Source organism: Cuculus canorus, chromosome 1 (genome assembly GCF_017976375.1).
Source record: "Cuculus canorus isolate bCucCan1 chromosome 1, bCucCan1.pri, whole genome shotgun sequence".
NCBI classification, from domain to species: Eukaryota; Metazoa; Chordata; class Aves; order Cuculiformes; family Cuculidae; genus Cuculus; species Cuculus canorus.
In genome coordinates this window covers 154,395,306-154,420,593 of record NC_071401.1, presented here as the reverse complement: position 1 = coordinate 154,420,593, position 25,288 = coordinate 154,395,306, and the positions used below count along the sequence as shown (strand labels likewise).

General features: G+C 48.2%; 1 protein-coding gene across 1 annotated transcript; it reads right to left on the bottom strand.

Moving 5' to 3' along the window:
* Positions 1-8,416: 8,416 nt before the first annotated feature.
* On the bottom strand, positions 8,417-19,440 carry TAB1 (TGF-beta activated kinase 1 (MAP3K7) binding protein 1). The gene is made up of 11 exons (XM_054075079.1): positions 19,337-19,440; positions 16,700-16,836; positions 16,350-16,503; positions 15,654-15,740; positions 14,963-15,101; positions 14,372-14,485; positions 11,893-12,004; positions 11,641-11,785; positions 10,649-10,871; positions 10,192-10,348; positions 8,417-9,145 (listed from the first exon to the last, which is right to left on the bottom strand). Exons 1-11 carry the CDS (start codon positions 19,367-19,369, stop codon positions 8,938-8,940), a joined length of 1,509 nt encoding a protein of 502 aa, XP_053931054.1. The 5' UTR covers positions 19,370-19,440; the 3' UTR covers positions 8,417-8,937.
* Between the last annotated feature and the right edge of the window lie 5,848 nt (positions 19,441-25,288).

Sequence of the window (25,288 nt, the reverse complement as noted above, 5' to 3'; positions counted from 1 at the left end):
AGCTTAAAAAATGTCAACATATTCTCCTCTCATCATTTGATCCACTAGCTGTGGCTGCTCTTCTCAAAACTATCCTCACTTCTCTGCTAGAGGCATGAAGCTGGCTTTTCCAGTGGATCTGAAGCCTGGCAAACACTTGGACCTCACATCTTTTCCCTGCCCCCACGTCTTGATTTGTGTCACAAGGTACTGTCCACCCTGCGAGCCACGGCACTGGCACGTGTACAGACATGGGGGTGGGAGATGCCACGGCAAAAGGTTCAATGTAGCTGCCTGCCTCCCAGCTTTCCTCTATGGGGTGTCCAGCTCAGTCCTGCCCCCAACTCCGCCAGCAGTGGGTTTGGTAAACAGCCTGTAGAGCTGTCCCTTTCTCCAGGCATCACCGCCTGCCTCTAACACCCTGGCTTGAGAAATAGGTCTAATTAGAGGAGAGTGAAATTTTTCTCCTGCTTGGAGAGCCACAAGTCCCCAGCCTACTTAAAGCTCCGTAAAAGACCATTAGCACAACAGCATGTCTCCCCAGAACTACGCATTTGCTCGCACACTTGGCAGGTGGCCGACCAGATGTAGCCAGGCTGCTTGGAGGTGCCAAGCATAACAATTAACAGCCGTTTTGTGGTGGGATTGGCAATGGTAGCTGCAAATCACAGGCACATTTGGCCACACACCTTGCCTCCAGGCATAGCATAGTCCTCTTGTACCCCTCCAAGGGCCACTGCCAGTGGTCAAGGAGATGACAGTGAGGGTCTCTTGGTACCAAATGGCTACAGGACCTCGGTGACTTACCAAAACCAAAGTCCTCTGGTGAAGGGCACCAGCTGACATGCATCTCAGCTCAATCATTGAATATTGTACCTTATTTCTGTCAAGGTGCTATATTTGTTTGGGTTTTTTAATGCTGACTCAAGCTGCAGTTCTGCAACCATGGAGTAACTTTATCGAGGTGAACAGCCCTGCGGAGTTTGGGAGGGATGCTGCCACGTTCCTTGCTTGCAGCAGCAGGCACGAGCTGCTTTATTAGGTCTTAATTACTTCCTTGCTATCCAAAATTCTTAAATTTACCACTACAGGCAGATAGAAATAAAAATGTCACACTTCTGCAGCTCAGATCTTTGCAGCCATGAATAATACACTCACACACTCATTTACTAATGGATACACTTCTCTAATTTCTTTCCCCCTCCAGACATTTGCAAAAGCTCTTTTTATTCCCATCACACTTTTAGCAAGCAGTAAGCCAGCGCAGTAAGCCATTCTGTGTTTTGTTGCTCTTATCTCTTCTCTGAAAGCTTTTATTGACTGTATGTTGGTTTTGTCTCCTCACCTTTTCCGTTTCCCATCTAGCCTTTTTTTTTTTTTTCTTTTTTTTTTTTATGGTGTTGTTGTTTCAAGGCTTCAGATCTCTGAGAATTCCCCTGTGGAGTTATTTTGGATATTTCTCACCGCAGCAGCTGAAAAATCCTGGAAGAGCTAATGACAAGAGCAACAAGGAAAAGCAGATTTGGGTCCAGAATATGTTGAGATGAGGGGCGGGGAGATCAGTAAAGTTCACGGATGAAGAATTCATATCCAAAAGCTACTTTGCCTTAGTGCCTGATTCTCATTTACGTTTAAGAGCTGTAGGTGTTTTAAGGATGAGCTGTGACGCTCCTTCTCTGCATATTTCTTGCTGCAAACAGAGAGAAGAGCCTCTTCCGTTTTCACATAGCATGTGGCTGCAGGTAAAAAATGCTGTGGGTCACGGGAGAGCCAGCTGGGGCCAGCCTCTGCGCTGAACTGATGAGCAGCACCCAGCAAGCCCCTTCAGAGATGGGGTTTTGTTTCTGCCCTCACATCCATGCCTGGCAGACACCCACAGCAAACCTTTAGCCAAGGCTAAACCACGCGACCTGGCTGATTTGCTCTGCCTAATGCTGGGGACCGAGGCGCCCCTCTCCTGATGCAAAGCAGCTGTTGCCCTTTGCAGGGTGTTTGCTTGGTGGGTCTGGGGTGGAGACTTGGTCAAGACAAGGCATTGGTGTTCTCCTCCTCCCTTGTACGGTCCTCATCTGTGTGATGGTGATGTGCAATCACCCTCTCCCAGGCTGTGGGATAGAATCCTGCCCAACTGCCTCAGGGGTGATGGATGCACCAGTTTTTTGGTTGTTCCACTGTGCAGGTCTACAGCCAGAACAGGGGTCAAGTGGCTTGGGCACCAATGAAGGCAAAAGGAGCCCATGGCATACAAGCAAATGAGAAAAACTACCTGTTTTGCTTTGGCTGCCAGTTGCCTTTGGCTGGAGCACGGGACTTTCCAAATCACTGATGCACAAAACCGCTAACAGCTCAGCTTTGATCCCCACATTTTGAAAGGAGTCCTGAATTTTCCAAAGCAACCAGCTCTCATCAGGTGTCAGAGGCAGGTACGTTCGCCCAGTTTCGCTTCGGTTGGGAGCTCTGTACTGTGTGTTTGGAAATGCCCAACTACCTGTAGGAACCTCAGTTTTGGATGACTGGGCTTGTGGTTGCTTTTGAAAACAAACCACAGCAGCTTCCCAAGATGTTGGTGGCTGTTGGAGTCCTTACAAACCAGAAGGGCTTCATGCAGAAGTGTTTCAGTAGTTCCCAATCAGAGAGGTGTATGGTTGGCTGCCCTTCCAGAGCCCTTTGTCTCTCCGAGCCTTGCCTTTCCTTTCTACCAGCCCTTCGGATACGAAAGTGGGTGTTTTGCTGAAGACTTTGTCCTGCAGAAGAGTGTTTCTTCCCGATGTAGCTTGGATTTTCTAAGGCAGAAAAAATTCTCTTTGCCCAGCTCAGGCAATACTCACAGAAGAAATGCAGAATTTCTAGGTCATGCTGTTCTTGAGAGTTGAGGTAAAAAGAGAAAACAGGTTAGGAGACTCTCAAAACACCTAGCAGAGAGAGGGACGGGTGCAAGCATTGCATGGCCCAGAAGATTGAGCCCTCTCTTATGCAGCTTGGAAACACCTCATCCGACCTGTCTTCTCCTGTTGGCAGGTCCCTGCTCCACAGGGTTGCTGATGCGGCCAGGTCCCTTCTCAAAGGGCCACTGCTGTTGGCAGCCCAGCAAGCCCATAGTTAAGCTGCTGCTTTTGTTTGGGGGAAGCAGAGAGGGGAAGATTCACCTCTGAGCCAGAAGCCGTAACTCTACATCCTATACACCCTGGCTCTCTGGAGCACTCTCAGGCTTTTTCTTTCCATGCTCCGCTGGAGTCTAATCCTGCATGCAGAAAATTCCTCATGCTTTTTGCGCTTATTCCTCCAGGGCATCTGTTTTCTCTTCCATTCTGTCTGGCAGTTCAACAGCCTGAACTCAGTTACTCTAATCCTTCCATCTTCAGTGATGTTCTCAGCTCCACATAATAAATATTAACAGCTTACATGTATCTTGGGGTTCTTATGCAAGGACTCCAAATAGCTTTATGGTTCATATGCACATGGGGCTCACTTTATTTGCCAGCAAAAACGCAGCCACCGATGAGAGAGCAGTTGTTTAGCAACCTACAGCGACAACACACAATAGTTAAGACGGGAAGTGAAGATAAATATCATATCCATTTGAAACTCCAGGAGGGGATTGGAGTTGGCAGAACGTAAGTACTTGTGCTGAATTTTAGCCAGAATACTCTGAACAGCATTCCTATGCTTATAGAAAGAGCTATAGAATTTAAAATACCTAACCCATCCCCGGTGGTTTACGCACAACTCACGCTAACAGCACTGATGTTTTAGGTGCCAGCAACACTCTTAACCGGAGAAAGGCGAGTCATTTGAGTAATGAACTGTACAGGATTACTCTGAAGCCCTTCCTCAGAATTTCTAGGGAAGGAAAAATCAGACTATAAACATCTATCAGCTATCAAATTAAAAATTATTTATATATTTAAGGCAGTTTCTCCATTCAGCTACAGCCACCCTCTGCCCCATGACGACAGGAGGCCAATTGTGGCATTTTTCTCAGTGGTGTCACAAATCCTTCTGCTACCTCTTAACACTCTCAAAACCTCTATATGGATAAAAAAGCGAGAGGGGAGAGAAACATGTTCTTTCCTCTTCAGAGCATGGCAGCTGAGGGAGCAGAGACTCTGGGCGATGATGCTGCATTTCTCTTGCACAGTCCCGGGAGCATCGGTTGCACCAAGTGGCACTTGCTCACTATGTACTTCTTCCCTATTGGGAAGTCCTGGTGTGCCAAAAGCAACCAAGCACAAAGTAAGAGTTGAATGTGAACAAATCAGCCCACGATAGCTTCTGCTGATGCATCGGCTGTTGAGGAAAACCCAAGTCCTGGATAACTTGCCCACAAATCCTGTGCCTGAGCTGAGCACTAACTCTTTGCTGTGACCCTGCCTGTCCATTCTTCTGCTATTTAAAGATTTTGTTATAAATGGGTGTGCTGCTCAGCTAATGGAGAGCTTAAAATAAAAGAAGTCACCAGAGATCCTTCCACTGGTAGAGACACTAAGGACCTCAGACTTTGCCGGTATCAAAGTGCTGCAGACCCCCATACTCCCAGGCAGCCCAGGAGTTTCCAGATCTCTCTCTGATGGCTTTTTTATACCCCAGGCTGGGGTGGACATGACCCTGCCAAGAATTTTTTAGAATTTCCCCTTTCCTGGTGCTGCAGAAGCCCCTCTGCTTGTCCTGCAACTGTGAGATGTGGCTGGAGACAGACGGTACAGACAGCAAAGGTGTCTCACCTGCCGAGCCTCCTTCACTGGCAGTGGGTGCTCTCCACCAGGCTGTTAGAAAGGTTTCTCAGGGGAGGAGAAGCAAGGAGGGACAGAAAATTGGGGATGGGAGGGACGAGGGGGCATCTCCTGTCTCCCACTCAGGCACCTTCACCTGGTGGGTTGATAACAGTGGTTTGGAAAGGAGCAAGTATGCAAGCCAAGAGAAGGTGTTGGGGATGGCTCAGGGCAGAGCCACCACTTCAACTCCGGAATAATGCAAACCCCAGCTCCATACTGAAAACAGCCCCAACATGGCCTCATCTTTTGGTCAGCTCTTTCTGGAGGCCCATGAAGGTAGCCAGGAGTATACAAAGGCCTGTTCAGTCTCTGCTGGGTTTTCTCCATGCCCCTGGCATCCAGCAAGGTGCATATGGCTTTAATCCTTCCCCCAACAGCACCTGAAGTCTTTGCATCATCTTCAGCCCTGCTGAATCCTCACCCCACTGCTGCAGCTCCGCTGCCTGCTCACTGCCTGCCCATGAACATTGGGAGCAGGACCTTTTCCCAGCCTGTCTCATCAGCCACAGCCTGAGCACCTCTAACAACCCTCAGCTAGTGCCTGCAGTTCAGCGACTTGTGGCTTGTCTCTGCTACTCCCATTCCAGGGACAGGGCTTCTCATTTCTACCCTTGTCTGACAAGGGCATAGCTCTTAAAAAAGTAAGATTAGCTGCCTTTAGGACAGACTTATTCTGCATATTCAGATCTTAATTCGCCAGATCCTCTCCAGCAGCTTTGTGGTGCATAGCTGAACTGTTTTTCTCTCTGCCTAGGACTCTACGTTTCGAGTGGTTTTGAATTTCACTACACTGCAAAAAGGCCCCTGCTCTTATTTCTCCAGATTGCTCTGGTTCCATCCTCATCCATCATTTTAAAGGGGCAGAGGAGAGGAAGTTTTTCCACTGTTGCTACAGCCTGCATCTTCCCAGCGTTCCCTTAAGACAATATTAAATACAGACATGCACCCACGAGCCTCCTCTCCCCACACAAATATTCAGTCTGTTTCTTTGACCTGGGCTCCTAAGCCACGGCTTAACACAGCGTGTACAGAAAACCTATTTTCCTCATCTTTTTTTTTTTTTTTCCAATGGCTGTACAGACACAGTTCAGTGTGATCTACACACTTTATTCTTTCATACTTCATAAACTGGTAATTATGCCAAAGGATAAGTTTGTTTTGCATGATCTGTATTATATAAGTGGGTTTGGCAATTCTTAAACATTCATCTGGAGCATCCACATGCTGGAATATTTCTTATTGGAACTGCTCTTGGTATAAGTTAGCAAATACCATAGATAAATGGGATGGGGAAAAAGCAAGAAAGACTTGTTTCTACAGCTAACAAAATCCATGCCAGGTTAGGGAATGCAGAAAAGGATAAAACCTCTTCCAACTCCATTTTAGTTTGTACCAGGGTCACACCATCCTATTAAACAGCCACACAACAAGATGGAGGAAAGGACAAGCATCCTCAGCTCAAACATTTCAGACTGGTCTGGACAACAAGGCCAGGCTGGGTTCAGACACCTGACCTTCCTGCTCCTTGCAGGGCAGAGGATATGGGTAAGGGACTTGCCTCTGTCAGTCTTGGGGACAAGGCACCAAGCCTCAAACAGCACTGCAGCCTTTCCCTCCGTGTCACTGAATGCTACTACCCTGGCAGGGTTGGAATGATCTCAGCTGTAGGTGCCTGTGCCGGCACGTTCAGCAGACCCAGCCTTCCTGAGAACTACAGGAGGGCAGGAAAACAAGAGCTTCCGAAGGCAGCCCACAAGTCAAGAGCCCCACTTGATTCACATGAAACCCCGGAGGGCAAAGCTGTGCCAACGGAACCTGGAGGGGGCAGTGGTGAAGAGCCACCCACTCATATGCAAGAGATCCTTGTCATTCCTCCAGAGGAAACGCACATTTCTCACCGCTCTGATCCTGCCCACATATTTCTCAGTGAAATTGGATTTTGCCTCAGGGCACTCTGTGATATTTGATTTATCCAAAGGGATAAATCTCCCTCCAGTCCTTTCTAAGCAAGCATGCCACATGCACTTTGAACCTGCACGTACGAGGCCTTGGCTACACACTGGCCTTAACTGTAACATCCTCTGCTATTTCATCCCAATCCCTTCCTATTCCCTTTCTTCTTCCTGAGGTGACCAGACTGGAAGCAAAATAAACCCATGATGGAATATAGGCCGGTTCCCCCATTTGCCCTTTCTCTTGTAATCTCCTTCATCCCTCTCTTGGCTTTGCCTGGTGCCTTATCACAACTCCCCATGGAGGCAACCAGGCATTGCAGCTCAGTGGTTACCCCCGAGGCCTCCCACTGTTTGCTGGAAAAAGGCTGCTTCCCCAGTGAGGCAGCGAGGCACGCTGATGGGGAAGGATAGAGCAGGGAGGGAAAAGGCTTGTTTGCCGCCTGCTGTCAGAAGCCTGAACTGAAGAGGAAGATCACTGTGACCCCAACGCCTCCACCAGCTAGTCCAAGCTGACAATGCATAGCTAGCAGGCCAACAGGATCCCTCCCCTCCTTGCTGCCCACCTCTCTGCTCCAACACAACATGCAAATCTGCATTTCCATTGGATAATGGAATGAGATTTGCCCTGAGGAGAAGCACTTGGGGATGTTGGTGAATGAGAAGGTCAACATGAGCTGGCAATGTGAGCTCATAGCCCAGAAAGCCAATCGTATCCTGGGTTGCATCAAAAGAAATGTGACCAGAAGGCTGAGGGAGCCGATTCGGGCCCCTCTACTTTGCCCTTGTGAGACCTCTCTCAAAGTACTGCATTCAATTCTGGAGTCCTCAGCACAGGAAGGACATGGAGCTGTCCAGAGGATGCCACAAAGACTATCAAGGGGCTGGAGCACCTGCCATAAAAAGATAGGTTGACAGAGTTGGGGTTGTTCAGCCTGGAGAAGGCTCCCAGGAGACCTTAGAGCAGCCTTCCAGCACTGAAAGGGGGCTACAGGAAAGCTGGAGAGGGACTCTTTATCCGGCAGTTCAGGGACAAGACAAGAGGGAACAGTTTGAAGCTGAAAGAAGGTAGATTCAGATTAGATACTAGGAAGAAATTTTTTCCTGTGAGAGCGATGAGGCACTGGCACAGGTTGCCCAGAGAAGTCACCAATGCCCCATCGCTGGAGGTGTTCAAGGCCAGGTTGGATGTGGCTTTGAGCAACCTGGTCTAGTGGGAGGTGTCCCTGCCCACGGCAGGGGAGTGGAACTGGATGATCTATAAGGTCCCTTCCAACCCAAACCATTTTGTGATTCCCCGATCTACAAGGCAGTTGCATTGCAACATAGTTTTGGTTCAATCCAGCATGACTTCCCGCTGTGCCCTACCAGAAACCTGTACAGGAGAAGTGTTTTACAAACTCCATCTGCCCGCTACAGCTTTGCAGATAGACTTTTCCCCTTGTGTTAAGGGAAACGTGTATTTTGCCAACCAAAACCAAAAATCTGAATTTATAGTTCAGCACCAAGCCATAATCCAGTACTAAATCTCAGCAAATAAGTACAAGACACAGACCTTGCACTTTTACGTCACCTGAAAGGGCTCAGGCTACTTTGATGCGAGACGCTCACCCGCTGCTAGCTGCAACCCTGCATTCTGGATGAATAGAGGGTTTCACCAGGAAGAGCTGTCACACCCACGCACGTCTAATGTAAGGAAGAGAGCAAGAGACATAGGTGCCAATGACTGTAGCTATAAGTTATTTATTCTGCAAAATAGAGGTATCTTCTATGGATTTGAACACTGAAATCACAGCATTATGAATTGTGGAAACGTTATGACAGCGCACACACACAGGCACACGTGGGTACACCTACACACGCGCGCACACACACACACACACACACACAGAGCCTTTGTACAGGCCCCCAACTCTTGCATTATCCAGAGGGAGCCCTCTCCGCATCCTTATTTGCAAAAATCTGCAGCGAGGGTTGCATTCAAGACCCCTTCCCCTAATTCACAGGGCTTCCGAGAGAACGAGGTTGGTCAGGATTGGGTGCATGGCACAGGTAATACGTGTCAACACGTGTGTAGAGAGCGCTGCACACACTCACCAGCCCTGTGTTCAGCACATCCTGATTAGGAATTAACTCTCGGCAGAACACAGCCCTTGGTGGAGCGTTCTCATTCTTGCCTCAGCTTCTGATCACACAGCTGAGTGCAGGGTGTCTAGATGAGGCACATTTCCACATTAGGACACAGTCAGTGGCCCCTGCTCGCTATGGTCCATGTTCCAAAGCCGGTAAAACTCTGCAAAATCCACGTAGGGCTCCACACGCCCATCTTCATCTGGCTGGAGTGAGTGGGTGGGTCGGGAGCGGAAGAGACCCCCATCTGAACTTGAGCTACTACTCTGTGTGCGAGTATTAGTCGACTGAAGCGTCACAGTTGGGCTTTGGCTATGGAGATAAAAAGAGAGAGAGAACATAGGCATCTTTATTTTTCCCCATGTGATGCTTTGGACACGAAAAGCACCAGAACAAGTGCCAGCTTCTTCACAGATCAAGCTATCCTTAGCAAACAGGTAAAATGTTGTGGTCTCTTGCTCTATCAGAGAACTGAAAGTGTTGAGAACTGCTTGGAATTGATGAATGCCAAAGATATCTGATTCACATTTAACTGGAAAGTCTTAAGTACAACCAGGTGTCTGAGAAACAGAGGGGAGGAAGCAGGGGAAAAAAAAGTGAAAAAGTAATAGTAACAGCAAAAAGAGGCATGCACTCTGCTGGCCTCCTCATACCCATACGGTACAAGTTTTATGGGAAGAGCCTGGCAGAAAGGAAGGCTATTCTTGGGTGACCTGCACTGTAGCCGAAGTAGCTCCAGTGCATCAGCCTCATTGTTTCTGGAGCTTCCAGAACACAATAACCACAGAGCTTTGCCGCTTTGCAGCATGTACAAACACCACCCTGTACCAAGGGCTGAACCTAAATCAGAGCTGCTAACTAGTATGACCCTGCAAAATGGATCCAAATAGGATCCAGTTCTAACCTTTATCCTTTTCCCTGTCCTGACTTCTACCTCTAAGCTCGCCAATTTGTGCAGCGCAGCCTCTCTAGCAACAATACAGATGGCCTGCATAACCCATCATCCTTATTAAAACAAAGGGCACCCACACTCCCTCCATGCACAGCATCCAACACACTTGGCACCCAAAATCCAAACAGAAGGACTGCTGGCTGCCAGAGTGCCCTCCGCAAACAGCAGCAGATGCTGCTCCCAAGGCATGTTCCCAGAGCTGGTTCAGAACTGCTCGCTTTACTCCTTCCCACTCCTCACACAATCACTTTCCAGCTAACACCTTACACTGGCTGTCAATACTGCAGCCAGGAGGGCCTCATTCCAGATAAAGGAACGATTGACAGGTAACTGACAGCTGTCAGCCACCTGATGTAGCACAATGTGCAGGGAAAACCTGTGTGTATCAAGAGATCAAGACACTTACTTGGTGAGGGTGGGGGTGGCTTCATCCAGAGTTGAGCTGCTGTGGGCACCATTGACCATCTGGCCTTGGGAAGGCATGACAAGAGACAGTGTGACACTCGTTTTGCTGGTGCTTTGGGAGCTGGAATATGGGACAGAGACTGGATAGACACGGCCTCCTGAGAAGGGAGAAAACAGAGTTACAAAAAGCAGCTGAGACGTTAGCAACTGGAGGTGCGCGGCGCCAAAGAAAGGCCAAAAGAAGGGCCAAAGAACCCAAGAATTTATATTAAACTGTTTCTTAGATGCTATACTGCGTTCTCTCAAATTGTCACAGATTCTGCACCTCAGAAGCCAATAATCCATTTAGCATGAAATTCCTTCTACTTCGAGTATCTCCTCTTCTGATGTTAGGTTAGTGCTGGATCAATTGAGAGATCTTCCACCCTCTATTTTGTTTCATTATCTCCCTAACATACCTTGCGTGGGTGTCAGTGTAGGCTGGCTCATCTCACCCAGGGGGTACCCAAAATTCCTCACAAGCAGTGTCATGTCTTCATGCCGGGGACAGAATTTGGACCGTTCCCCACCACTGGCAAAAGTGTCACAGTGGATCCGCTTAACCCTGTCCACTACTGCTTGTGCCACAGCATCCAGTGATGTCTGCTTGGCAAACTCCGTGGCTATCATGGCTGCAATTTCCTGAGATGAGAAGGGAAAGAAAAAAAGAGGAAGGATGTTCAGGAGAATCTGGAGGAAATCCTTTCCAGCCATTCAACCTCACAGTTTTTATGGCAACTCATGTGACTACTGTGCCTGCCTCTCTTGGCTGCCAATACACGCCCCTGTGCCTTCACAGAATCACAGGATGGTTTGGGTTGGAGGGGACCTTAAAGATCATCCAGTTCCAACCCCTCCGCCATGGGCAGGGACACCTTCCATCAATCAGGTTGCTCAAATACCCATCCAACCTGGCCTTGAACACCTCCTGGGCATTCATGACTTCTCCGAACAACCTGTTCCAGTGCCTCACTACCCTCACAAGAAAAAAATTCTTCCTAATATATAATCTAAATCTCCACTCTTTCAGGTTCAAACCATTCCCTCTTGTCCTATCCCTGCACTCCCTGCCCCTCTTCAGCTTTCCTGCAGGCCCCCTTTAATACCTGAAGGCTGCTATAAGGTCTCCCTGGTCTCCCTTCTCTTCTCTAGGCTAATCAACCCCAACTCTCACAGCCTTGAATCATCCCATTCCCTTTAATGAGCTGCTCCTGAGGGACAGGCAACTGCCTAGAAGAACTGGCTTGGCAAAGAATATCCCATGTGATTACAGACTGGAATGGGGTGGCACAGGCATTCAACCTGGCCAGCTCTCACAGGACACATGAGGAGGAAAATCTGTATGGGAGCAGCTGACACGGCTGAAGTGGGTCAATAGCCAAGAGAAGGTTTCCCCTGTGAGCAGGCTCACCTGGTTGGCCTGCCCCGGCCCGTGAGCTGCCTCCAGCGCTTTATAGAGCCCTTCAGACATGAGCACCAAGAAGCCAGTCACTCCATCCAGCGAGTGCCCTCCATGGATTTCAGGCTCTGCTATGATGGGCTTAGATTTAGCAGCACTGGAAAGAGATAGTGTTATTTAGTATTTAATAGTGCCATAGTAGGTGAGAATAGAAGGTCATGAAGAAACAAAGGGTTTGAAACCAGGAAGTTGAGTTTTTCTGACCTGAGCAATTCAATATCAGTGTAGCCGTATTTGACTTTGTAATCTCCAATGCGACGAGTGCTTTCCTGCCCACGAATTGTTCCCACTTGTTTTATTTTCCCTGCGTCCAAGCCTGCCAGATTGAAAACCAAAGAAGTTTAACTAACTTTGGGAAATTTGCAGTACTTCCTCTGATTACACTGTCAGGAATGAGAAAAGAAATATCCACATCTAAAGAGAATTGTAAGACAAAACAAGATGCCAAAGAATCATCAGGAGCTCAACAAGAAGGAAAGGAAGAACAATTTGCTCTGTTCCAAAGGACACCTCCTGATTAATTGTAATCTGGGATGGAAAGAAAAGGACAGAGATGCACAGAGCCTGACATTCGCACTCTGCAATGGTTGGCCCTGAGACAAAGCCCGCATTCTGGTCCAAAGCCACCAGTGGCAGCTGGCCTGTGCACACAGGCATTCGCTGAAAAGGCAGAGGAACATCTGTGCCTGTCAGCTCTGGACTGTGTGATGGGAGAGGGCAGCAGGGAGAGGGAAAAAAAATATGTGAAGGATTCTGCTTTTACTTCCACCTATTATTGATCCCTGATTCTAAGCTCCACGTGACGGTATCACCAATATGGTAGGTTGCAAAGGGAGAAAAGGAGAACTATCTACAAGAGGCACTGAATTTGCTCAACTGGCTCAAACAACGCTGGCTACTCCTAAAATAAGGACAATGACCAAACAAGAATTTGTCCCCTTAAATTTATTTAAATATATCTCCACTCAGCGTCCAACTCAAATCTGGCAAGGGTTAGGAAGGAATCCCATCTTGAAGAAGGTCCTAAGAGGAACCATCCAGAAGCAGCTATGATTTCAGGCAGGACTCTGAGCAGCAGAGTCACTTACCTGGACTGTTCTGCCAATCCCCCCTCTCCCCCCCCTCCCACTTATACCTACAGCTAACAGGCAGAAAATGTTCTTTTGAGATTTTATCTAGGGATGACTGTCCTCAGCACAAGGTGAAGGCAGGGGTCCAACTGAAACTCTCCCTCTGAGTCAAACCCAGCCTCACCACACAGATGGCTCTACACCTACCCCAGCAGTAAGACACAACTCTGCCATCTGCTGCAGACCAAAGCTGACTCATCAACATGGCCTGGCTCATTTGCCAGCTCCTGGCAGGGGGATACACGCTATCGACAGACACAAACACAGGGAGGCTCGCAGTACGCCACAGAGGTTATGTCTAAACCACAGCAACTCTCCTGGAGCACTGAACAAGCTGCAATGTGCTGAGTGAAGAGCCTGAAGGCCAAAGACCTCTCCTCTTCCCTCAAGAGATACAGGCATCATCTTAACAAACACTATCCCCACTACTTTTTACCACTACGCTTGAACCTAGCCCTACAACCACCTCCTTTGGGCCTCAGACTGTGCACGCAAGCTTGTTCCACAGGCTCTCTCTTCTGCTGGGAAGACCAGCAAGAGAGCCACTGCTGCACCAGAAGGTCAAGTACTTCTAGCAGATCTCTGTTGTGCTATGGGCTGCGGGTAAATTCTGCATAGTATTTTTGGCAGCAGAAAGGCAATCAGAGTCTCTCTCCCTGGATTCTTGTATGCCTTCTCTTTCATAGCATACACCACTACTGCAGGAGTATGAGCAAAAGAGGAAATGGAAGAGAAATGGAATGAAACAAGACCCAGCAGCAGCAAATTACATCAACAGCCTCACTAGATAAGGATATGCCCTCTAGGTGAACCTCGTGAAGAATGTCAAGTTAGAGCTACCTAAAGAAAGGTACAGAACATGAGTATCTCAACAAGAAGAATTCAGTGCTAGCAATCACACAAGTGGTCTGGGCTAGTTCTACACAAAGAAAGAAAACACATCAAACTGTAAAGGAAAAGTGAAATTGCCTAAAGCAAAATGTCAGCATTAGAGTTCAATAGTTACTGATGTGAAAGCAGTAAATGCCAGTGCTTAGTCTAGCTCCATCTGAAGCATAACTGCTTTTTTTGCAGCAGCTTGTACAAAGGCACATTAAAAAACACTGTCCTGAGGGTGCAGCATCACACAGAACTCAACCCGGCATAACTGTGGTTTGCCTCCAAAGGAGCAGTCATGTACTGTCCATCCTGCTTCTACCCTCAGGCTGTGTGCTTCTACCGTGTTTCTACTCCCGTCTTCCTATCGACTCAAGCAATCACACAGCTGGAGGGCAAATCAATGTCAGTTTGGCAGCTGGACACAAAACTAATTCTCAAACTCGGAAAAAAAAAAAGAGACAGTTTTCCACTGGTTCAGTGAGCTGAACTTACTCACTCTGCAGGCTCACAATGGCAAGACATGCAGAAAAAGAAGGCACTGAACTCATCGTTTGAAATCACAGAAAGCTTCTTTCTGTGGTTATTTATTGTTTCCTGTGGCTTGAGTCATTCCTGGTACTCCAGATAAACAGAGGCACATGATGTTGTCGGATAAGAACATGAAACCCACTCACCTAGCTGGGAGAAACGAAAAAGTTCATCCTCGTTCTCTGTCGTATGGTCCACGTTGAGCTGAGTCACCTGCAGCCCATCCACCGTGGACTTGCATAACAGTGCCCGGTTGGTACCTGCAGTGGGAGCAGCGAGATGAGGCATCGGATAGCTCTGCCATTTAAGAAGGAGAACATATCCAAATGGAAAAATAACAGAAGAGGGGAATAAAGACAGAAAAGAAGAGAAAGGCTCATGTACTGTCTCGTTATCATCTCCAAAATGTAGTCTTGCTAGCAGCATAACATGCCTACTACGCAGCTCTTCATCCAGGCCTGAGCTTCTCAAGAAAGCTTTCCACTTCTCAGTGAACCTGCACTTCTGCCTCTCAACCCATTTTCCCTCTGTTCTTCGATCATACACATTGCATCAGCCAACATCTGCAGAGACAAGGAGCCAGGCTGATTTCAAGTGTTCCTACAAGTAACGAGCGTATCACTCCTTGGCTACAGAACAAGGAAAATGTCCCAAACATTCAAATTTCTATCACTTCCTAGAACCATAGCCATCCTCATAAACACCTAGACTGAGGTGCTGACAAAAAAATAACTCACCCACGTTGGCAATATAGAGCTTGTTGTTGAGAACAACAGCCACAATAGCCATGGCTCCTCCAGAGATCTCCTGTTCTACAGCCTTCAATCTCTCCACAATCTTCGAGTACTGAGGTGGCAGTTGGTGGTGAGGGACACCCTGGAACCCAAAATGAGGGAGAAGTTTAAATGCATACAGTCCACAACACAAAAACCACAACTGGAACCAAAGTTCTGCATAGAGAGGACTCGTCTTGGCATGTCTAAGCCTCATGCCAAGATTGTGCAAGATGTACTATTATTTGTTCAATCCTAACAAATGCACAGCACCAATAAGGTTCTGGAAACAACAGCCCAGTTCACCTGAAGGACAAAATCCACACCCTCCCAGATGCTATGCAAATTCGAGGCCTTGCCTCTCATTTGCATCATATGGTTTTGTCCTGAAAAAGCCACACATACAGATTGAACTCCTCTCCATATGTTCCGTTTCTTAACAAGACAACCACTTACAGGTTTAAGTAGTACGAGTATAAAAAGTAGAAACTCTGGGAAAAGGACTAAGATGCTTGCTTCATTCCATACAAGCCTTCCAGAAAAGAAACACATAGAAATAATTTTCAATCACAGGACCAGACTAACATGCCAAAACCCCATGGAGCTATCTGGAAGGTGTGACCTCTAGCAATCTCTGTTCTGAAGGCTGCATTACCTCTGGTAGCTGGGACTGCAGACTGGCCTTCTCTGCCAAGGCATCATCAATGGACTCCAGGAAACTTCTTTCTACCACATCAAAAGCCTAAAAAAAGCCACAAAGAGAAAATAAGTTCTTATTCAATACCTACAGACCTTTGAGGCTACCCATCCGCACCTTCCCCAAACTGGCTCATAGCCGTTGACAACAGATCACTGCGTCACACTGAAGCATGGTTATTTTAGCACAACTAGTTAATAGCTTGTAAAAACAATCTTCAACTACTGAAAACATGAGACAAAATCGTAAAAATTACATTCAAAGCAATGTTGGAGACCTATCTGATTTTGTGTGTTGATTGAAAGGACTTGCCTATCACTCAAGAAAGCACACTCACAAGTCCATCTCCCCACACACTAACTTCCTCCTTTCACTCATCGTCATCCTCATAGGCTGACTTGTTCCTACATGTCTACTGAAGACCAAGTACAGCTTCTTGGAGAGCTCTCAGCACTATGCTGACAGAGCCAGGGGGACAGATGGGCATGAGGCGGGAGTGAAACAAAGCTCTACAGCTGCTAAGGATGAGCGCAATCGCAACCATCAGTAGACGTTTCCAAGCCTCTCAGAAACCAGATGCTGCCCCCCTGGTGGCAAAAAGAGGAGGTGGGTAGTGTGAGAAACAGGAGCTGTTCCCAGCCAAAGCTTCTTTACCTGCAGCAGAACTCGGCGCACATCAGCATCGCTGTGATCTGCATGTAGCTGGCCCAGCAGCAATTCTGCAGACAGCCTCTGACCCACAAAGTTGGTGACTCGATTGCCATCATAGCCATTGAAGACACCATAGAGGTAGCAGTTGTTCTCACTCCTGTTAAAGAGGGCAGAAGCAAAGAGGTCACAGGTGTCTGTGATGTCTGATGTTACCAACGTAACAAGTTCCTCCAGACACCTCCTGCACGCTCATGCCCCACCCTCTTCTTCTGAATCCTGTGTGACAAACTAAATGCCGCTTTTACATGTCCTTGCGTCTGCAGGAGTCTGTGTCCCAAGTGCAACCCACTTACCTGAATTTTAACCAGTTATCTTCCAAGGGGTGACCCTCTGTCCCCTTGCCATCTGCACTGTAGGAACGGTTTGGAGCTGAGCCCACCCCAGAGAGATGGCACGACGGCAAGTCGTCTGTCCAGCTGGGCTGCTGCTCCTGGGAGACAGAAAGAGGAAAGAGACTATGATCAGCCTCAAGCGGCCTGAATTATGGATTCTGGTCCAGTACAAGTTCCAAGTCCATCTCCATCCTCTTCTCAACTCTTTGCTGACAGATTTAGAATCCAATGCCAATCTCATTCCCAAGAATCCTGTACAAAGAAATTCCTTTTTGGACCAACTGTTTGGCATCGTTTTGCCTTCATTTAGCCTGGTGGGTACCGAACCCATAAATTTTACAGGAAGACCCAAGGTCTTACCCTGGCGACGCATGGACTGTCCAGGCAAGGTCACAACACACACCAGCCCAACCAATTACTTCAAATTCCCTGCTGCAGAACTGGATCACTCACCACTTCCTTTCCCTCTGCAGCTGAGCTCTGGCTGCACCTCCAACTCTTGCTAACAAGAAAACAGAGATGAAATGGAACAGATCCTCCTAGAAGACATGCTAAAGCACATGGAGGACATGGAGGTGATTAATGGCAGCCAGCATGCCTTCACCAGGGGCAAGACCTGTATGACTATCTTAATTGCTTTCTATGATGGGGTAACCACAGCAGTGGACACAGAAAAAACAACGGATGTGATCTATCTGGACTTCTGTAAAGCCTTTGACACAGTCTCCCACAACATCCTTCTCTCTAAATTGGAGAGATGTTCAGTGGATAAGAGACTGGTTGGATGGTCGTATTCAGAGAGTAGTGGTCAATAGCTCAAAGCCCAGATGGAGATCTGTGACAATTGGTGTCCCTCAGGGGTCCGTACTGGGACTAGTGCTGTTTAATATCTTCATTAATAATATTGACAGCGAGATTGAGTGCAACCTCAGCAAGTTTGCAGATGACATCAAGCGGAGTGGTGCAGTTGCCACACCGGAAGGATGGGATGTCATCCAGAGGGACCTAGACAAACTGGAGAAGTGGGGCTCTGAGAACCTCATGAGGTTCAACAAGGCCAAGTGTAAGGTCCTACACTTGGGTAGGGACAATCCCCGATACCAATACAGCACGAGGGATGATGTGATTGAGAGCAGCCCTGCAGAGAAGGACTTCGGGGGTGCTGGTTGATGAGAAGCTCGACATGAGCCGGCAATGTGCGATCGCAGCCCAGAAGGCCAACCATATCCTGGGCTGCATCAAAAGAAACGTGTCCAGCAGGGCGAGGATAGTGATTCTGCCCCTCTATTCCTCTCTTGTAAGACCCCACCTGAAGTACTGTGTCCAGTTCTGGAATCCTTAACATAAGAAGGATATGGAACCATTGGAACAGCTCCAGAGAAGTGCTACAAAGATGATCAGAGGACTGGAGCACCTCCCATACGAGGACAGGCTGAGACAGTTGTGCTTGTTCAGCCTGGAGAAGTCTCCAAGAAGACCTTATAGCGACCTAACACAAGAAGAGGCTACAGGAAAGCTGGGGAGGGACTGTTTATAAAGGCTTGTAGTTGTAGGACTAGGGGCAATGGGTATAAACTGAAGAGGGGCAGATTTAGATTAGACATAAGGAAGAATTTCTTCACTATGAGAGTGGTGAGGCACTGGAACAGGTTTCCCAGGGACGTTGTGGATGCCCCATCCCTGGAGATGTTCAAGGCTGGGTTGGATGGGGCCTTGGGCACCCTGATCAAGTGGGAGGTGTCCCTGCCCATCACAGTGGGGTTGGAACTGGACGATCTTTAAGGTCCCTTCCAACCTAAACCATTCTAAATTGCACCAGAGTTTTCCAACTGATGTAGCACAGCACTACCTGTTCACTCAGCGGATCGGACCCTCATGCACCTGCAGCACGGAGCAGAAGGCAGACTCCTGTCCCCTACTGGACTACGCTCACCAAGGACAAGGGGTCTGGGGCCCTGTTGCTGCCAGCAGCATCCCAGTCAATTACTTCATATTCCCCGTTGCAGAACTGGATCGCTCACTACTTCCTTTCCCTTTGCAGCTGAGCTCTGGCTGCACCCCTGACTCTCGCTAACAAGAAAACAGAGGTGAAATTGCACTACAGTTTTACAACCGATACAGCACAGCACTATCTGTTCATTCGGTGGATCGGACCATCACACACTCGTGTCAGGGAGCAGAGGGAAGGCTCCTGTTCCCTGCTGGACTACACTCCCCCAGGACACGGGGACTGGGACCCTGCTGCTGCCTGCAGCGAGGCACCTCCGGGGCCGCCCCCTCTCTGGCGCACACACGGCCTGCAAGACCCAGGTGTCCCTCGCGGAGGGGAGCACCCACAGCCCCCCTCCCCGCCCCACAGCGCTGCAGAACGACGGCACGGCCCCGGGTGGCGGCGCAGAGCACGCAGGGCTCGTCCCCAGGCCGGGAGCCCCTGCCCTCGAGCCCCTGGCCCTCAGGGGGCAGCACCCTAACTCCCCACCCGGGCCTCGCCCTGCCCGCACGGTGGGACTAGGAGGAGGAGGAGTAGGCCGTGTTGTCCCCCCCTCGCACCCACCTGGGGGGGTGCCCGTGCACGGAGAGGGGGAAGGAGCCACTCACACTCTGCAGCAGGCTCCTCCTCTGCGCCGCCATCTTGGACCAGCAGCGACCTCCCCCCCTCCCACACGCCCTCCTCCTCCAGAGCAGACGACTCGGCCGGGCAGAGCGGCCGCACTGCAGGAACCCGCCTGCCTGTAAACCACACCCCCGTCTCCGCGATCCGGCCCTGGCCCCGCCCACCTGCGCGCGATGGCACCGGCACCGCCCAATAGGCACGCGGGGGGGGGGGGGGGGGGAGGTACACGGGCAGAGGGACGCACGGTGGGGGGGGTCACACGGAAACGTGCGGACTTACAGACATACACAGGCACACTGACAGGCACACGTGCAGGGGCACATACATCCACAGAGACACACATAAATAAACAGACGCACAGACGTGCACACACAGACATAGGGACATGTACATCCACAGACACACAGACACAGACATACAAGATGCACACAGACAGACGCACACACATCCACACACACATCCAGACACACACAGAGACGCATATACATAGACACACACAGACAAGATGCACACATATCCACAGACACACACGTAGACACACAGGCAGACCCACATATACAGGTGCATACACACATACACAGATACAGACTCATGCTAAATCAGACACACACACAAGCACCCATTCCCTCATGCCCGCTGGGATGAGGCAGATGCCTAACACACACCGTGGTTTTACCCAGCCCTAAAGTCATAGAATAGAATCATAGAATGGTTTGGGTTGGAAGGGACCTTAAAGATCACCCAGTTCCAACCCCCCTGCCATGGGCAGGGACACCTCCCTCTGGCTCAGGTTGTTCAAAGCCTCATCCAACCTGGCCTTGAACACCTCCAGGGATGGGGCAGCCACAGCTTCTATGGGCAACCTGTTCCTGTGCCTTACCACTCTCATAGGAAAAAAAAATCATAATATCTAACCTAAATCTCCCCTCTTTCAGCTTAAAACCATTACCCCTCATCCTCTCCCTGAGCTTCCCGGTTAAGAGCTGAACCACATCTTTCCTGCTGCTTATAATGTCTCCCCTATCCCTTCCCCAGCCCTTACCTATCCCTTCCGTTCTCTATCCCAATTCTCTCAGGCTTGAATCATCCCACTCCCTTTAATGAGCTACTCCTAAGGGACAGGCAACTGCCTAGAACTGGCTTGGCAAAGCATATCCCATATTATTACAGACTGGAATGAGGTGGCACGGGCATTCAACCCGGCCAGCACTCACAGGACAGATGGGGAGGAATTGGTCCTAGCACTGCACTCCCTGACAGTTTTGAGGGCACTTGGAAATGTGGCACTTGAAAACAGGGCTGTGGAGCCCTCTGGGGCTCCTGAAAGGAGACCCTGGAGAAACACACACCCCACTGTGATGTAGGGGAGACTGCGATGGTGCCTCAGTGCTTGCCTGGACGACTGGAGGAGAGAGCATGGTTAGCTCACCTCTGTGAGGAGAGAAATCCCACGGAAATGAAATATTCCCTGCCATTGCCCCTTCCTCTTGTATAGAGGGAATAGAGCCATCCAGTATTAAATGGGGCTACAGGAAATCTGGGGAGGAGCTCTTTATCAGGGAGTGCAGGGACAGGATGAGGGGTGAAGGTTTTAAGCTGAAAGAGAGCAGATTTAAGTTAGATATTAGGAAGATATTTTTTTCCTGTGAGGGTGGTGAGGCACTGGCACAGGTAGCCCAGAGAAGTTGTGGATGCCCCCTTCCTTGGAGGTGTTCAAGGCCAGGTTGGATGAGGCTTTGAGCAGCCTAAGCCAGTGGAAGGTGTCCCTGCCCATGGCAGAGGGGTAGGAACTGGATGATCTTGAAGTTCCCCGACAATCCAAACCAGTGATTCTACTCTATGATCTCCGTTTCTTACCTTGAGGCCTTATGGTGTGCAAAAAAAGACCTTTTGGCCACCACTCCAAACGTGTGTGGAGGGGCAGGAGGTCCTGAGGGGTCACCCGGGGCACCAGAGAGCCCTGAGAGAGCCTGGTGGTGAAATGTTTTTCTTAGCACCCTGTCATGTTCTATGCAACCTCTAGGGAAGACCAAGCTCCAGTAAGCCCAAGATACCAGCTCTCAAGTGCACTGCTGCTCTGTAGACACAAGAGATGTCCATTTGTCTCAGTTTGAAGTCCATAGTCCTTTCCCATCCTCTTTTGCAGGCCATAAGAAGGACATAGTGGGACCGCACGCTCAGGACAGCAATGGGAATGCATCTGTAACAGCTGACAAGTGGTTCTCGATACCCACCACAGTTTGGAGAAGTCCTTGGTAGTCTTGAGTCAGGTACAACAGTAAAATCGCTTGTGTGCCCGCCTGAATGATACAGAAAGAAACAGAGATGGCTGTTTTTTCTCCTTAACCTTTCTGGGCTGTGGTAGGCTGTTCCAGGAGGGACAGTTTCCATTGAGCCAGCTTAGCTGGAGGAGGAGGGAAGACACAAGAATCCTTGCTGCTGCTTTATTAACATTGTCAGTCAGTGGAAGAGCCCTCCAGGTGTGTGAGTAGCATCTTAGTGAGAGCATCTGTGTGAGTAGTATCTTAGATTGGTGATGGCCAGCAGACAGGCTGTGGCAGTGGGGGGCTTGGGGAAGAGCACGTTTCCCCTTGTGAATCGAGGCTGAAGGAGCTCGAGATGTGCAGTTTCGGTCATGTGTAGCACTGCAGTTGTGGTGAGGGTTGGGAGTGTTCAGTAGTCATGACTTCCAGCAGTGTCTTGATGATGCTCTTTTAATGACATCTTTGTGGCAAATATATTAGATTCAGATGCACTTCAGAGATAATCGCCAGTTAATTAACCTAATTCTATATACTGGGTTTTTTTTTTTTTTTTGCTTCAGGGGATCCTGTTGGAGGATTCCGGCTCCCTTTCCTGTAAATCCATTGTCTATTGTTTTGTTTCTTCCAAATACACAAAGATTAGAGATCCTTTGCCTTCACATAAGGCTCGCAAATATTCAGCCACTCAAGCAGATGTAGATGTACAGGCAAAATTAATTTTTGAAAGGTTGTATTCACCAAAAATAGAAGAAAATGCTAAATTCAGAACCTCCGTCTACAAACAAGTTTCCACAGGTTTAGCTTTCTGTATAAGCTTGGTCTCCCTGATGTAATTTGCAGTATTCCTGTGGGTAAAGCTGTGAGTGGGTACAAATAATTATAGGAATGTCGAGTCTGCATTAAAATTAAAAGTAGCATGGACAGATTTAGTACCAATAAAGATTTGTTTTCTACAAGCATCAAGAAGAATTCCTGGTGCTGCAGAAATCTGTGTAGAACAGCATTGTCTGTGTCATTAAAAGCAACAGGCGAGTTTATCAGGTCTGAAACACGATGTCACTTTTTCAGCACTGCAGCAGAGGCTTATGCTTATTTAATGACATTCAAGGTTGCAGTCACGTACCTTGATGAGCACAGTCAGACCCTGTCCTTGCTGAGAGCACCACTGAAATCAGAAAAGCTTTGGGTGTGCTCAGAGACTGCCAGCATGTCTCTCATTAGAGCACTGGGAATTTAGGAGTCATTTCTGTCTTCTTATATCCTTAAGTGAGTCTCTCTGAGACTAACAAGAGCGGAGTCTGTGTATGGGTGCAATAGGGCAGAATGTGATCTCAATGAAAGAATAAAATTACTTTCCTAAAGATTCGAGCTAGAAAAGCTGCCACTTTCCTTGTTTGTACAATGACATAGTCACCTCTTGCAGTTAAAAATGTGCCTTGTTCCTAATTTAAATATCTGGCTTCACCTTGTAGTCACTAATTATTGTCATTCTGTTTTATTGGGCTGGAATACAGACCTGATGTGAAATGTTTTTTTCTCCGTGAAAGTACTTGTGCCAGATTCCCTCTAGATATTCCAATGTTTCTGTCACTGAGGTTCTGCCCTAACTTTGAGCAAAGCAATTAACTACTTCATCTGCAAAAAGTGAATAGTAAGATTTACCAAATGCGGCTTCTTGCAGTGCTGAATGAATCTTTGTCCAGCATTCCACAGTCCTCCAAAGGAAAGTGCTACCGAAGTGCATGTGCTGCTTTGTAAGTATTTGCTCACAGACACCAATAGCTTTACGCAGCACTTGCAAGATGAAATACTGCACCAACAGTTTTTATTTGTATTGATCAAGCTTGTTTTATCCTTTGTTTTATTTATGTCTCTTGCATTCTGTAAATCCTCTCAGAAATTGCTATGAAGGAGCCAAAATCTCCCCAAGTATGCAGGATACCGGTCACTGAATCTCATCATCCATGCACCAATAAACGAATTATATGATCCAGTGACTACCACACCCACAGCTCCCTCACTCATATTAAACTCCCACATTTCTCATTCCTCTCTGTCTCTTTCCCTCTCTCTCTTTTTATAATTGTTATTTCTCATTGCTTCCCTTCCCTTTCTCCCGCACTAGGGATTATATACATGGTATTTCTGGTGCCAAGCTTTACTGCTGCCTTCCTGGTTTTTACTAATGTTTTCTCTGTAGAAAAGGAAGAAGCATGGTCACTGTGCTGGGCTGCTGGATAAAAGATGAACAACATGATTGAACAATGTGCCGTGGGGAGCAGGGAGCACCAGGCAGCCTCAGCCCAGTGCTCTTGGTGCTTGGAAACCACACACAATGGAAGCGATTACAGGATTGCTGGCAGAAGCCATCACATCATTTAGTTTCCCTCTACTGATCACATGTGAGATATGTTTAGGGAGATTTTTTTTTCTGCCTGGTTTTGATGATAATGGAGGCTAGGGCTGGAAAGGAAAGTCATGATTTTTGGCAAGGTTTGAGGAGGATGTTAAGGAAAAGAAAAGGGATCTGTCCGACACAGCCAGCTTGCTGCTCTTCTCTACTCCTCTGGCAGACTGTTAGAGGAAGGGACGGTGGAGGCATTGCAAGCCCTCACGCAGCTTCACTCCGAGCTCTCCCCAGCTACCTCTACCAACCTCAGCCTGATGCTTCCCACAGGCGCAGACACCCTCCTTGCTCTTCCACAGGCCACTATTTCCATGCAGGCTGGAATGGCAAAGAAATAGAGATGTTGCAGTAAAGAGAACAAGCGTTAAGGAAAGAAAGAGAGCTGGAGATAGAGAGGAGGACACAGCAACTTCTTTCCCCCGGCATCCTCTAGAAAGCTGGAAAGCTGGAAAGCCAACATGGAGAGATGCTGCCAGAAGAAGGGAGAATGTTGAAGGAGTGCTGATCCCACCGAGAGACAGCCAAATATTGCTGCAAAACAAGAGTTTGTACAGAGCTTCAGGCTAGTTGGGCTTTTGAGGGCGGGAAATGGGGTTGTTTCAGTTGTGCCAAAGCATCTGATTTTATTGAATTCCACACTACACCAAACTAAGCCTCATCGCCTCGAGTCCTGGAATTATGTGAACTTTTTTAAAAGAAACAACTTTATAATAGAATTATATTTCTAGATGTCATGGCTGCAGGCAGAAGCTTCAACACATGACTCATAAGAGCTTGAAATACCAGAAAGCGAAATTAGAGATTTCAAATGATTAGAAGAAACAAACAAACTAGTAATGTTGGAGTCTTATTCATCTTAAATGCTTGCTTTTGGCAACACCTTGTCTCACCAGTTTTCAGTTCCGCCTGTTGCCAACACAGACATTTGCCTTTCTGTGGGCATGATATCTCCCCAATATTTGCACTCCAAAAGCTGGGACTGTAGGAAGGGTCTTTGTCCAAACAAAGATTAATCCAGAAACAGATGGGCCTATCAACACTTTCACATATGATCTGATGAGAAGCTACAGTGTGTGTGTGCTTAGTTGTGTCCCCAAGAGGGGAGACAGTTTGGAGGCCAGGATAGGACCAGCTTGCCATCATGTGCCTCTGCTTGCCATCCTCAAGCTGCACAAGGGAATCTGATAACTCAAGTACTTGGGTGACATGTTCATTAAAAGAGGATGAGAAAGAAGCTTTACCGTCGGCACGGGATGGGATTTTGA

Bases quoted from the DNA above. Each gene is read 5' to 3' on its own strand.
- TAB1 (XM_054075079.1), bottom strand. From the start codon at position 19,369: ATGGCGGCGCAGAGGAGGAGCCTGCTGCAGAGT. The intron at 16,837-19,336 runs GTGAGTGGCTCC...TCTGTCTCCCAG, and splicing joins GGAGGAGCCTGCTGCAGAGT to GAGCAGCAGCCCAGCTGGAC. The intron at 15,102-15,653 runs GTAATGCAGCCT...TTTGGGTTCCAG, and splicing joins TGCAGTCCCAGCTACCAGAG to GGTGTCCCTCACCACCAACT.